Below are 15,453 nucleotides of genomic sequence, written 5' to 3'. Positions count from 1 at the left end.
TATACAAATAAGTCTTCTGTTCAGAGCTCTAGTTCTGATAAGCAAAAGTTTTTACTTGCTTAGACCAACAGTTTTGATAGGTGGAAGCCTTTACATAATAATATCATAACAAACAAAAGCAAATATTTGAAGAATGAACAACGTGTGGAAAGGCTGTATGTTGTACCATGGACAGAGACAAACACCGCTGTGTGCAATGTAGTATATAATGGAAATTATATATTTATAGAATTATCATGCAAAAAAACATAGCACAACAATACTCAAATTCAAAATAATGTGGAATTATGCTTTAGCCTTTCCTGCTATGTGACAGGATCCCTTTGCATGTTAAGGTCACAACAGACTTTAAGTTTTGTTATTCTGCAAATGAGTCCTAATTTATGGACCAGCAGTACTTTCAGATTTCTTTCAGGATTTGTGCTTTTCCAGATTCCTCACTCCTACTGAGTATGAGCAATTTAGACTACTGGTGTCTACATTGAATAATCTGCCTTTCCTCTAACCATTTCCTTTTCTAAACACAGCTCTTTGGTCCTATTTTTAGTCCTGAATTCTCTCAAAATGATGCAAGAACTTCATTAACATGCTACTTCTTCTTGCTTCTTTTTCTTATAACTGAAGACAATGTTAAATGGGGAAAGTCCTAACTCTTAAACTTGTTTTAACACATAAAACACCTATTTACAACTTGATAAATGGAATGAGTGTTATCTGTTCTCATTTATTTTTTTTTAGATCTTTTCCTTAATTGAGAAACGATGTTTTCATAGAAGTATACTTGAATTATTTCCTCTATTAAAACTTTAAAGATGATTATATTATCTAAATATATATACATCTACTCAGTTCCTTTGTACATTAATGTAATTATTTCCTAAAAATTAAGTTTATCTAGCAGAAAATTTTTCTCCTTTAAAATAATTTTCCAACCAGGAAAAAATCCAGGTTTAGTCTTTGTATAAACACTTTTTTAACCTTCAAATATTTCCTCAAGCATATTCCAGGAAGGAGAAAAATTAGGTTTATTCTGGAATTTTATTTATTGAATGTTTCTTTCATTTGCTGAAATATAGCACTTCTCTTGTTTTTCTCTATTATTCTCGTTTTCACTAACTATACATATAACACAAGTAAAATCATAGGGACAAGTTGATTTGTACAAACTATTTAAATATATTCTTGTTTTCAAAAGAAGCTTGTCTCCTGTTTTTGAACGGGTATTTCATGCTTAGCATTTGTTCAGATGTTTTGAATAAATGTTTTCCTCCTGAAGAAAAAGTATAAATATATTTCACAATAGGTGAAAGGCCATAAATGAATGCCCCCCCCTGCCCATTTGGCAGGGGGGGCTGGACATGATGATCTCTTGAGGTCCCTTCCAAACCCCACAGTTCTGTGATTCTGTGAATCTGGAACCAGTGGTACTAAAACCCCAAATCAGAGAACAATCAGCCTGTATCCAGTGGTTGCTTATTTCTGCAGGTGCCTCAGTAGGTTTTCATCAGGTTTGGTCAGATAAGAGTCCTTATCTGCCTGCAGCAGAGCTGGTGCCTCTCAACCAAACCAACAAGGCATTTTCTTTAGTCCATCCAAAAAACAGAGGCATAGTAAGGTGTTGCTCCAGGTAGTCTGAGACATGAAGCATGCACAGCTGCCACTAACCCAACCACTGCAAGACCTATTGGGTGAAAATGAGAGCGGGCAAGAAGATGGGCTAATCAGCAGACCTCTGGTCACAAAAGTACCACCTTCTGAACCCCGCTGCCAATGCTGTTTATTGCTTACTGATGGATGAAGTGGACAGAACTAATGCCTGCAGCTGAGGCAAAAAGCAGGACTCTCCATTCCTATAAAAATGACCTGACATTTAGGCTACAGGGCCAACTCCTTTTTCCCTGCTTTGCCAAGTGTATTCAATTCTTAACCACGTGGTAATCCATCTTCAAGAGCAGAGATGAAGGGCTCACTCTGCAAAGCAGCCCTTGGGTCTATGGTTGGGGTACTCTCCAAGTGATGTGAAGCTGACTCCAGGCTGACAAAGCACCGGGCCTGGTCTGCCATTCCCAGACCAATACTCAAATCACCACTCAGCTACACAACGGTCACAGAGCAGTTATGGTAGCTCTTTCACACATCGCTGCTGTGAGCCTTACCCCGCAGGTCAGGGATCCTCTGAGGACAGCAGGTCCTCTCTTGCAAATACAACTCCAATCCCTTAGCCCAGAAGGCAAGGAGAAAATCGCAGCAGCCATGTACCGAGGTGTTTCGTCCTGATTAATTCCGGGCAGCATCCTGATGAGCACATTCAGGATTTGGTGCCTCATTTTCTGAGGTGCCCCCTACTCTGTGCGCCGCACAGAATGCTTCCATATAAGCTTGGCATTATGAACTCCATTTAGAAGACCAAAGAAAATAGGTGTGGCAACACCTGACTTGTAAATAATCAACTTCCATATGGTATGGCCTGCAGTGTCTCAGCTATAGCTGAGCATCCTCATTCAACAGTTTGAACTGTCCCATTTTTCCAAACGCTCCATAAAATGATCAGAAAACGTGGTTTATCGAGTGGATTAGCAAAAAGCATGTTATGACTTGCAACTATACACTGGAGATAACAGCGCCTCTTACTGAACTGACCACCACATCTAACACAGCTTTGGACATATTCCCTGTAAGCCCATAACCTAAATACCTCTCTGGCTTGACCTCTTTAGATGAGAGATCTAGTGATAATACAGAAGAGGATAGCTAACATCTTCACCCCTGATCAGGCTCAACCAAGGACTATGCAAGTAAGTTCTGAGAATGCAGCATACACCACTTGTCTCAGGTTATTTTTTTCCTTAAAAATTGCCAGCTGCAATGTCAGCCACCATGTACAATAAAATTAATGAGAGCAGGGAATGGTGCAATCATCAGAACTCCTAGCCATCAGTCACTGTCCTAATTTCTCTTCTGTTCAGAAAGCCAAATTAGCTGACTGTTTAAAATGTTAATACTTGTCCTTTGCAAATACTATACAGAAAGAGAGAAAACAATTATGACATTGAGCTTTTCAAGTTCATGCCTGGCATGACTGGAAAGAGAGACCACTCTGGGCAATCCTTGTGCCTTTCCTGTGCAAGCTACATTAACATTAAACATTTAACCCACAGCACAACTTTCCCCCTTGCTTTTCAGTTAGTGGTAAAGCACCTGCACAGACATATAAAATTTTCTACACTCCAGTGTATTTTAAAGATTAGAAAGATGATATTCATTTCAATGACTACATCTGAACAGATGGTCAAAACTTCAGCCTACTTGGAACAAGAACTAGTCTAATTGGACATCTTTAAATAAACAGTGAGAAGCTCTTGAACAGTGAAAAGTGAGGAAGTTGCTCTTATTTTTGGTAGTTTTATTTGGACCTATTCAATTTATGCTTGCATGCTTGGAAGAACCACTGTACTTGGGGGAGGTAGGAGAAGAAAATGCTTAAGCCAAACAGTCATCACTGCAATTCCAAAACCGAACATATATGCCTGTTCTGCAACTGCACTGACATGTCACTGTTCTCAGTCATTTTTCAAACCTTTATGAAGAAATGCTTTCAAAATTGCCTGTAGTGCTGAAGAAAAAACATGGGTATGGCTGAGAAACTCCTCAGAACCACAGATGCAAAGAATTACTTGCATGGCTTTTACAAAATAATTTCTGGTCTTTGCTAATAAAGGCTGATTTTTTATGCATATACACATCCCTTCCCCAAGAGGCTGGGGTGTATAAGCACACATACACAGACTACTCCAAGGAACAATAAATTGGTATGGAAGACAAATTAAGAAATACTAATTAAACTGAAAAAGATCCTGGAGTACTAGAAAAAAAATATATGGATCAACATATAAAGCCTTTACATTTTGAAAAATTGGAGTCAATTTTCTAAAGTGTGTGTTAATAGTAGCTTGCAATGAGCACTAAAATATGTTACAACTGTTATTAAAAAGAAGTTGTGAGCCTTTTGAAAAAGTTGTGGAATCAGAGGGAAAACATAATACTGAGCTCCCAAGCCTGAACCTCCTTATCAGTTAATGGTATCTTTCCCTAATCTTGCTAGCATTTTTTTTTTCTTTTCAATAGGAAGTGTAACATATAACAGCATCCACTCTGTGAGCTATTTCAAAGATATTAAATTATTCTTACTGATTGTGTCTAGATATTCGCCTCTGAATGGCTATAGAAACACAGTTTCCAACATGTACACTCTCCTGTGATACACAGGTTGCAATCCCCAGATAAACTCATTCAAGGGGACAGACTAAGGGAAGCAGTCAGTCTCAGAAAGAAAACAAATAGATATTTGTCACATTTCTAATCTATTGATAGTAGATTTCAGTGACAAATAAGGAAAAAAATAAAAAAGCAGGTAAGAAATACATTCTATATTAAGCAGAGATTTTCATATGAACAAAATAAATAAACACATGAAGATGTCCTTAAAACAACAACTCAGGATTTTTCCTAGATTCTTTATTTTTGGTATATATGATATTTATAGTGTAAATGGTCAGAGAATTGAACTCCTCCTCTATTTATTTTGAACAGTTTGCCTCACTAATAGAGAAAGTCTTATCCAGCTACTCTTGAGTAGAGGTCCAAATCCTCGTGTTCTGAGAAGACACATTTTTGTGACGTAAGAACATCCATCATGACATAAAGAGCTGCAATGCACACTATGACAGGACTAAGATACAGACTTTATCTGTTGACATCTTTTAACATCTCTGTAGTTGTTACTGGAAGAGCTGTAGTCTAAAATCTAAAATTGCTAAAATACAAATAGTTTCTATTGTATTTTAGAGGCTCAAGCCAAAGCCTCAGTAACAGAGCCACTTCAGACTCCTACCCACACATTTTCAGTAAATACAATATATAACCAATGGGACACCTGCATTCTCTAAAGAGAAGTAGGCGGAGACCAGATGCATCTAATATGTCTGAAATTGCACTTAACATCTGTGCTTGGGCATCTTAAATCAATGTTGGCATGTCTGACATATGTTTTCAATAATATACCCAATATACCTCCAGATTTTAGCAAAAGCACAAATGCAGTGTCAGTTGATTTCTGCAGCAGTGGGAGTTAATGTGTTAGTCGTTCAAGCCCTAGCAGCACAAAATGCATGCAATTCCCATGCTCACGTATTCTCACTTGCTTCTCAGCAAGTTCCACAAAATAGAAAATGTTATCTAAGAAGTGCCCTCCCCTTTTTTAGAAGTTCGAACAAATACTTATTTTCCGCATTCCACCTAGTCCAAATGTATCAGCTAGTACTGCAGCTTGAAGTGTTCATTGTCTTCATCTGTGAGGCAGAAATCAATTATTTTCATAGCAGCAAGCCTCAACTTCATGTTAGGATGTATGGTTTACTTTACACATTAACAAGGCTTAGTGCAGTATTTATTTTTTCAATAGGATTTTCAAAAGACTTCCCTCTAGGGATTGACTACCTAAAGTCTACTTATATTTTTATATATTTAAAGAGAGAAAACATTACTGGGAAAGAGACCAAGACACTGATCTCCACAAGACCCTTCAACTCAAGGATGACTGAAATTACACTGTACAAGTATTTGCCTAAGATTTCCGTCATGGACACTGGGAGCTTACATTACTGCCCAATGTCTTTCACATCAGTTTCCCTGTGGTTTAAGGAATTTATATTCAATTTGTGTATAACCTGCACTCCATGTAAATTTTAACATGCAACTTTCATTGCTTCTATAGCTGAAACCAACTCTGATGACTTCTTAGTAGTGAAACTGCATTTGAATGAAAAACAAATACTTTTACAAAAGTAGGCTACCAAAAAAAAATTCTCATACATCTGAAACTATATTTACAGTTCCAAGAAAGTTGCCAAGAGTCTCTTACGTGGCAATAAATAACTCTCTTTAAATACATTCATTCTCTTAGATCCTCTGGTGAGGCTGACCTAACCAAGATAATGGGAAGAAAATGGAAATAAATGCTACCTACCACAAGGGAGTTTGGAAAATACAAAATATAAGTTAGAGTGTCCTTAATATTGCTCTATGAATATGGTAGTGATCTAGAGTATTGAAGGCCTGATGAATCAGCTGTAAGGAGACCTCATTGTTCTGGAAGAGACTGCTGTGGAGACTCACAACGGAAAGAGTAAGCTGCTTTTGCAACCAGAAAGAAGCAAAGTAGCCAGGATCTCACTTCTTTGAGCTCAAACTTCTAAAGTACAATCATTAAAGGCATTTTTTTCAAAATGTCCTTAGGCGTTCAATGTTTTAAATGATCTAAGTTAATGTTTCTATTGGACTCCATCAGCGAACAGTTCTCAAGAGCACTTTCAGTAAGTAAATTAACACTTTTTATTACAAAATTAATTCCTCTCAAAATTAATATTTTGTCATTTCTATGTGTTTTGCTTAGGAATGAAAAAAAAAAAAGAACATTGGTGACACCACCGCACAGCATTTCTTTCTTCCATGTAGCACACGCTGTTATATGCTATAAACACCAAGTATCACTTGCATCTGTGTAGGCTTTTTATGCTACATTAAGAAAATGGAGGATCAAAAGTGCTGAACTAGCAAGATTTACACAAATAAAACTTAATGGATAAGTGAGAATCTGTTTGCTGAACTGCCCCCAAAGGAGGGGAAAAAAAAAACAAATTAGTAGAGCTTTTTCCTTTATAATTACTTTTAAAATATAATGAAAATTCCTTTCACAAACATATAGCGAGCACAAGATCAAAACAAAACTGTACTTTAAGAGTACTTGTCTCTAAAAATCTAACCCCTAAATTTAACTAACTGTATTCTTGTTAACTAGCAGCTTGTACAGAACAGAGCTTCAAGAATTGTTACTTGGGAAGCACTATTACGAGGGGCATGATTCCCCTCAATACCTGCTGACCTGTATTGCAGGCAGCCCAGGGCAACCTTACCTGGGTTGGTGTACAGGTGACTCTCTACAGTTTTCCCAATACTTTGAAGTTTAACAGCTTGAAGGGATTCATCCCCATGCATGACTGTCGGCAAGCTGCCCAGAGCATCGTGAACCAAATTTGCCACTTCTCTGACATCAAAGAGCTTCAAAAGTTCAGAGTACACAGATGGGAATGAGCTGAGAAACACAGCCTAGAGGAAAAGGGAAAAATTGGCCAGTCAGATATTGCAGCATAGGTTTGATATTTATAGAATTTAAATAACTATAGACATGTAAGTAACTGTAGAAAAATATCCATTTTTACATTTCAAGGGCGGTCAGTACCTTTAAAATTGGTCAGATTTTTCCGAGGAAATATCCTCACATTCATTAACGGGCCTACACTTGTGACTATTTCCCTTAAGCATTATCAAATGACTGTTCATTTCTTTCATGACAAAGTGAAAGTAAAAAGCTCAGCTTAGAACAAAAATATTTATTATTTACATGTTCCTCGTGATCTGTGCATGAGAGGATTTTTTTTTCAAGTGATACCAGAAGCCTGCTGATGATACCAGAACAAAAAGATTTGAGGGGGAGTTGTTTGGCTTCAAGATAAGGAATATAACAGCCTCTATATCTTTCATTTTTCTAGTAATGAAAATTTTTATTTTGGAGTGAGACAGCAGTGGCAGTCTTGGTTCACTTCAACAACCCTGAAATAGGGCTGTGAATTTATTGGTGATTATAATCAATGTGGAAACACTGAAAAAGACAAGAGGACAATGCCAGAGAAAGGAAGCTAGAACTGACATTTCCTTCTTCCTCTCCAAATCCTGTAAGTGAGAAAAGCTACTCCTACCTCTGCTTTCTTCACTCTGGTGTCAGCTCAGATGACATACAAGGTTAAAGATACCCAGGAAGAATTCCAAACGCATTTCTTCATATAATTTTGTTGTAAACATTTCACTCCAGCTGCGTATGTGATAAGAGATGGAAGAACCATCTCTCCATTCCTTTCTCTCTGATTTGCTGTCTTCTTGGAAGAATAATTTTCTACAGAGCTTAAGAAATGAATAATTCTCTACAGATCTTAAGCACCCTTGGTTACAGAAGCAGGGGAAGAAGACTAGGAAGTACATCTACATTGCTAAATCTACCACACTTACTGTAGAGATCTGTCTCCTGTGTGTTTTGCCTCTTCCCTATAGCACTAGTCTATTTTAGTAGTCAGCTGAAATAAATATATGCCACCTGAGTGATATATATAAGGTACAATTTAGCAAAATTTAAAGTCTTCTGCAGAGAATGAAAACTCAGAGAGCCTTTAGTTCAGTTCAAATTCTTCAGGTCCAATGTGGTTAAAACAAAACAAGCTTTTCCAGTCGACTGGCAGCTAGCAAACGTGACGCCCATCTACAAGAAGGGCCGGAGGGTAGACCCGGGGAACTATAGGCCTGTCAGTTTGACCTCAGTGCCAGGAAAGCTCATGGAGCAGATTATCTTGAGTGTCATCACGCGGCACTTGCAGGGCAACCAGGCGATCAGGCCCAGTCAGCATGGGTTTATGAAAGGCAGGTCCTGCTTGACGAACCTGATCTCCTTCTATGACAAAGTGACGCGCTTGGTGGATGAGGGAAAGGCTGTGGATGTGGTCTACCTTGACTTCAGTAAGCCTTTTGACACCGTTTCCCACATCATTCTCCTCGAGAAACTGGCTGCTCGGGGCTTGGACTGGCGTACGCTTTGCTGGGTTAAAAACTGGCTGGATGGCCGGGCCCAAAGAGTTGTGGTGAATGGAGCCAAATCCAGTTGGAGGCCGGTTACTAGTGGAGTCCCCCAGGGCTCAGTGCTGGGGCCGGTCCTCTTTAATATCTTTGTCGATGACCTGGATGAGGGGATCGAGTGCACCCTCAGTAAGTTTGCAGATGACACCAAGTTAGGTGCGTGTGTCGATCTGCTCGAGGGAAGGAAGGCTCTGCAGGAGGATCTGGATAGGCTGGACCGATGGGCTGAGGTCAACTGCATGAAGTTCAACAAGGCCAAGTGCCGGGTCCTGCATCTGGGGCATAACAACCCCAAGCAGCGCTACAGGCTGGGAGATGAGTGGCTGGAAAGCTGCCTGGCAGAGAAGGACCTGGGAGTACTGGTTGATAGTCGGCTGAATATGAGCCAGCAGTGTGCTCAGGTGGCCAAGAAGGCCAACAGCATCCTGGCTTGCATAAGAAGCAGTGTGGCCAGCAGGTCTAGGGAAGTGATTGTCCCCCTGTACTCGGCTCTGGTGAGGCCGCACCTCGAGTACTGTGTTCAGTTTTGGGCCCCTCGCTACAACAAGGACATGGAGGTGCTCGAGAGAGTCCAGAGAAGGGCGACCAAGCTGGTGAGGGGTCTGGAGAACAAGTCTTACAAGGAGCGGCTGAGGGAGCTGGGGTTGTTTAGCCTGGAGAAGAGGAGGCTCAGGGGAGACCTCATCGCTCTCTATAGGTACCTTAAAGGAGGCTGTAGAGAGGTGGGGTTGGTCTATTCTCCCACGTGCCTGGTGACAGGACGAGGGGGAATGGGCTAAAGTTGCGCCAGGGGAGGTTTAGGTTGGATGTTAGGAAGAACTTCTTTACCGAAAGGGTTGTTAGGCATTGGAATGGGCTGCCCAGGGAGGTGGTTGAGTCGCCATCCCTGGAGGTCTTTAAAAGACGTTTAGATGTAGCCCTTAGTGATATGGTTTAGTGTAGGACTTGTTAGTGTTAGGGCAGAGGTTGGACTAGATGATCTTGGAGGTCTCTTCCAACCTAGACGATTCTGTGATTCTGTGATAAAGTGCCAAAACCAGAGAAATCCCTTTATTTGTACCCAGCAATTCTGAAAGTCATTTTAACCACTGGCATTGCCAAAAACACAACATAAACTGTCCGTAAATAAAAATTAATATTGGGTTTACTTTATTTATTAGATTCAGGATTATCTTTGTCAAGCATATTCAAAAGCTGCTGGTATGAAAATTTCACAGTATAGGGCAAAGGTATGAGCATGAACTGAAAATGTCATTTTGCTTTAACAAAAACACATTTTCTTTCCTGGAAATGTAGGTAAGGAACATAATTTTTTTATAATGCATGTGGAAAGTGGCAATTATCAAGGCACACTCACAAACTTACTTGTAGTTGGGATAAAGCATTAGCTCCTTTGCTCTCCTGGGACAGGAAGAAGCGTACTGACATAAGTAGTTCTTGAATACAGCAGCGAAATTCTTCCTCGTTTTGTCCACCAGTGGCAATAGAGAATAATCTTCGAGACTGAACTATGTATTTAAAGATATATTCCTGTGCCTACAAATGTCAAAATCAGAGATAACTCATAAAAATAAAACAACTCATGTAAAAAAACAACAAATGCTATGATTATATAATTAATATAATGACAAGGGTCTGAAATGGGAGACTGCTATTTAATTTTGGCACTTTTAAAAAAAAAATTCGAACAAAACACTAACATTACAAAAGCACATACTCAGAAATACTCTTCCCTTGCCTTTTAAAACCTCTACAAACCAGTGAACATTTGATTATTTAACAAATGTAAAACTGCATAATCTCAACATTGCCCCTTGCAATGCATCCTTGCATGTCTGTGGCTACCGAAAGATGTAGGACATAAACATGCAAGGCCAATATAAGAAACAGATTCAAACTTTTGAGCTGTTGTGGCATTTCCTCTGCCTGTTAAATGTTAAAAATGTTTTCCTGTGAATTGTTAACAAGATAATGCCAAAATATAAGCTTAGTTTAAGTTGCAAATATAAGCTTAATTTAAGTTGCAAAACTTAAATTGTTGTTAAGAATGCAACAAATACACAGCCTTTTGTTATTACTGAAACACCTAAGTTAACAGCAGCTTAGAAAAGCACAGGGTACCACACTGATATCTTATTTCCAGATCACAGCTCCTATCCCAAATGGGATTATTCTGTTGTACAACTCAGACTGTCTCCACACTGTGCTCTGTTGATGTACAAAACAGGATGAGAGCAACTAAATTTCCATTTTTAGCAAATTCCCTCTTGTCAGGATTGAACCAGTAAGTCAGCATTCTTGTCTGCCATTTAGATTCTGTTAGTGACAGACGTTAATACTACCAATGCAATCTATCTTTGCTTTCTTAGATTCAATTCCTACTCATGCATATCCTCATTCAGTAAGGAACATAGACTTCCAGAGTCTAGTGGTAGCAAGCTCCATTGACCACCTTATTAACAAAAGAGAAAAAAGAATAAACTGACAGCACTAAAACAGCCTGCAATTCCCTGGAATTAATACTGCATTTCCATCATTTACACATACTGTGCTCCTTTTCCTCAGTTAAACCTGTTGGTGCCTTTGAAGATTTCTGTTACCTTCAGTACTTCCTGTATGTGCTCATGCAGCTCCACTTCGGTGACTCGATCAATGTGCCACTTCAGTACTTTTATAAGATCTCTAGAATAACACATTAAAAAGTATTACTACACAGAAGCGGAAGAAGAGTTAACTTGAACTTAGAATGCAGAATAATCTTTCATATAAGAAACACTGAAAAAAACCACAAAGTTTCGCTAATCACTACAAGCCCAATATTACAGCTAGTTTCCAGCCTGCCGATAGACCTAACAGACCTCTAATGAACAGGAAATAATTGTCATCATCACATATGCAGTGGAATTATTTCAACAGGGATACATAAGCTCATTAAGATACAAGAGTCTCTGCCAGCGTAGACTACCCCTGCTATTCCATGAATTGGTTTGCAGTCTCATTAAACTGCATTCACATTAATGAAAGTTCAGCTAGAAAATAAATACAAAGTATAGCATAGTAACTGATGCTTATTAGTGTACTGATCTACACAGCAAACACAGTTGTAACTGAATGACGTTAAGGCTCCAATGCTGGTCAAAGACATTTGAATAAAGAAAGCCAATGAAGAAAAAGAGACAAAATTAAGCCAAGATGAGGCCTTTCACAAGTAACCTTTATGGTAACTCAAAATTATTTTACTCCTTTTTTTAATGGCCTAAATCTGGGCATTCATAAAAGCGTTAAATTTTATTCCTACTATTACAGTTTAATTTAACCTGATGATTGATTCTGCTTAGTATACCAGTAACTTTCAGTATTCAAATCAGTTAGAAAAAGTACAGACTTCACCTGTATGCAAGTGCTCCTGCAAAGTGACTTTCAATGTAAGTGTCCATTACTGGCTTAAAGTGGTGAAACTTGCTGTCCTGCAGCAGATTTATTATGTGAACCTAAATGTGAGGGAAAAAGAATAAAAGCTTTTGCTTTTTTTTTTTTCTTTTTACTTCGTTCTTAAATAGTGTTAAGCATTCTCACAAAACAAAACTTACCAAACAATCAAATACTTTTGATCCATATTTTTGAGAGTTTTCATCTAAAATTCCAAATAAAGTGTCTAGTGTATCTTGAAGAAACTGATTGAAGAATAAGAGGCAGTTTGTTATTAAATATGTATTTTTGTGACACACAAATATGTATACTTGTGACAGACAATTATTTCCCTCATATTACTTGAGAGCAAAATAAAGGAAGAAATGAAAGAATGGTATATACCTTCACTATTTCAGAACCATCAATTTCTTTTAATTTTGATAGGCAACCTGCAATTTTGTCTGGGTGGGTTCTCCATTTCAGAAGGTCAAGCATATCTCCTGCCAAGACAAAATGCAAGATTAAAGCTGGAAGCAAAGCTGCATTTCAGATTTTAAATTCTACTGTTACAGTCCACTCAGCAAAACTGGGCTTCATTAAAACAAAAGAAAACATCTCAAGATTTGCTATAATATGATCTGCCCAACAATAACAATTTTTCATTCTGTCCCATAATTGCTTCACCAACAGAAAATAAAAACATGGTATTGGGTCACTAAAATCAATCTCTTGTGGCAACTATATTATGCAGTCTTGCTTAGAAATTTGTCAGCTGCCACCTTAAGAAAAGTAATTATCTTCCTGTCTCTTATCCCATTGAAGGACACCTTCCAGAGCTGTCTTCTGACAGCTAGAAACAGTCTCTTGATAATTAGGTATGAATTGTTTTTATGTATTTTAAAATACTCATATTCCTATGTCTCTTTAGAGCACAAACATAATGCCTCTGCTTTATTAATAAGCAAGACGATCTCTACTGAAATAAACTCTTCTGAGCTAAACCACTCTTAAGTGTCTTCATGCTTGCTCCAGTTTTAATCCACTCTCCTTTAGCCTTCTTGATCGACGTGGTACACAACATTACAGATGAGACCTCATCACTGTTTTTTGTATCATCATTAGCAGGCTCGTATGTCTTCTGCAAACACCTGGCGCGTGTGGCGTAGAATTTTCCTTTTTTGAGATACATTTGGTGACACAAACAACTCTTTCTTCTTTTTAATGCCGTTCAGCTCCCTGGCAATAGCAGAATCCCCAGTAGTCTCCATTAGGGCATGATCCTGCCTTTTGTACTATTAGATTTCATCTAATTTCTACTCTAGCTAACCATTTAAATCAAAGTTGCTTTGGTTTGTCTGTATCATATTTTAATTTGGTTCCCTCAATTGATGAGCCTTTTCCACTGCCTATTAGCAGCAAATTTCATTAACAGGCTTTTTATAGTCTCAGGTTTTAGTGAAGCAACTCCTCCTCCCAAGCTCTTCCAGCCCCCAGGCCCACCCCACCAAATGAGACGAATCAGTACCAGGCAAAATTCTTCAGATCTTGTAGTATTTTCCTTCCGTTCAGGAAGGAAATTCCTTCCATTACAGTGCAACTTGCTCTTTCCCTTTTAGCCTGTTATTTACCAATTTTTAAAATACTTATTCTAATCTGTATCTCTTGTAATTTCCCATGTCGTGTGTCACCGAAGTCCAGATGGTTTAGATCTGCTTTGTTTCCTCTGAATAACAACAACAAAAAAACCTTAGAAAAGAAAGATTAAGAAGTTTATTCTGGCATGAAATGCCTTTGATAAACCCATCCTGGGTTTTATAGCATATTCCATTTAGCTACGTGTCTACTTTTTCATCTATGATTTCTTGTAAATACTTGCACAAAATTCATCAGAGTGATGGCCCAGTTAACATATCTACTCTTCCACCTATCTTAAACATAGGTACTGTATTTATTACTCGTGTAATATATTTATTATCCATAGGTACTCATTTATTACTAAGTCATGTGTTACTGCTTTCAGCTTCAGAGATATACTAAAAGAAATCCCAGCTTGCTACGAGATGGGGAATTTCATGTCCAATAAATACCATTCAGTATCTGAATACAGAGTTTTGTGAACTTTGCTTGGCTTTTTAACAGTTTTCACTTCATCCTGACCCCTGCTGAACCCTGACACATTGCTGTTATTTCTCTCCCTTTTGGTGTAGGTTCTCTGCTTACTCCTCACATTTTTTTGCCCATGACTCTCTCAGTTAGGGCTGCAGCACTCCTTCCAAGTTGCATTCAGAGCACAGAAGTTCCACAGATTTTCAAACTCTTGAATCAAATAAATCCCAAAGTTCCTTTACCTTCAAGTTTACTACTTGCACATTTAACTAACCAGCTTTTCAGAATCTCACAAAGCCTGGCTGCTTGAAATATAAAACTTTAACCACTGTCCAACCCTTCAATCGGCTTAAGCTGAAACACTCTCCACTTGATCACAGTCCAGTATCGTTTTAGAAGGATCCAGTTCTTCTGAAATGTCCTCGCCATGTACCAAGAGAAGTAGATAACTGCAAGTTTTCCTCTTGGTTCAGTAGCTAGTTGGGTTCTTTCTACCACAGACAGTTTTCACACTCAAATAACATTTAATGCACACACACTTTTTGTCACTTCTTTCCCAGCTTGCTCCAGGAAAGTTCCTCTCTCCCATAACAAGGAATGGAATAGCATTTCTGCCCTTAATAACATTAAATTAATCTCCACCTGCACTGAAATCTTGCCAGAACTGTTAACAGCAAACCCTCTACATTATTCCACTAATATTTTGCTGCTTTTGGTGGGCGCAAATTCTTTTCATGCATTTATACGTTTCTTTTTTTGTTTTGCTTCACAATATGCTAGTGTGGAAGGGTTTGGATTAAGAGAGGTCTTTGAGTTCCGCTAGGGGTGAGGAAAGGTCCCAGGTGTGTCAGAGACACCTTCCAAAGATCAGGGACAAATGATAGATCTTATTATTTCTCCTGTCAGGAGTTTTCAAGTAACAAACATTACAAAACCATATCGAACGGTATTTGTCTTCTGGATAATTAATTGGACTCCTACCTTCTATTCTGTTTAAGCCTCTACTTAAGTTGAGGAACAGCGAAACTAGCTAAAGCTGTCAGTTCATAGCAGGAAAAATACTTCTTTACAGGTCTGCTGGAAGAACTTTGTGGGTAGATAGCTGACACTCAATATTAAGGATTTGTTGGAGGATTAAAAAAAGAAGGAGAAAGCAAATGTAAGACACTCACTTCAAAGCACTTATTTCAAGGAAAA

General features: G+C 38.4%; 1 protein-coding gene across 6 annotated transcripts in view; it reads right to left on the bottom strand.

The window, feature by feature from the left end:
* The window catches only part of DOCK4 (dedicator of cytokinesis 4), a 251,424-nt gene that overhangs the window by 73,404 nt on the left and 162,567 nt on the right, over positions 1–15,453 (bottom strand). For all 6 annotated transcript variants that reach the window (XM_083800778.1, XM_083800781.1, XM_083800782.1 and 3 more), the window contains exons 18-23: positions 12,553–12,650; positions 12,330–12,413; positions 12,130–12,230; positions 11,340–11,421; positions 10,105–10,275; positions 6,972–7,164 (exon numbers count right to left, since the gene is read on the bottom strand). In XM_083800778.1, the coding sequence (XP_083656904.1) occupies positions 6,972–7,164; positions 10,105–10,275; positions 11,340–11,421; positions 12,130–12,230; positions 12,330–12,413; positions 12,553–12,650 (729 nt within the window). The remainder of the gene's footprint in view (positions 1–6,971; positions 7,165–10,104; positions 10,276–11,339; positions 11,422–12,129; positions 12,231–12,329; positions 12,414–12,552; positions 12,651–15,453) is intronic.

This window comes from Anser anser (genome assembly GCF_964211835.1).
Source record: "Anser anser genome assembly, chromosome: 1".
Taxonomy (NCBI): domain Eukaryota; kingdom Metazoa; phylum Chordata; class Aves; order Anseriformes; family Anatidae; genus Anser; species Anser anser.
The sequence above is the reverse complement of the archived record's forward strand: the minus strand, read 5'-3'. Positions and strand labels throughout refer to the sequence as shown.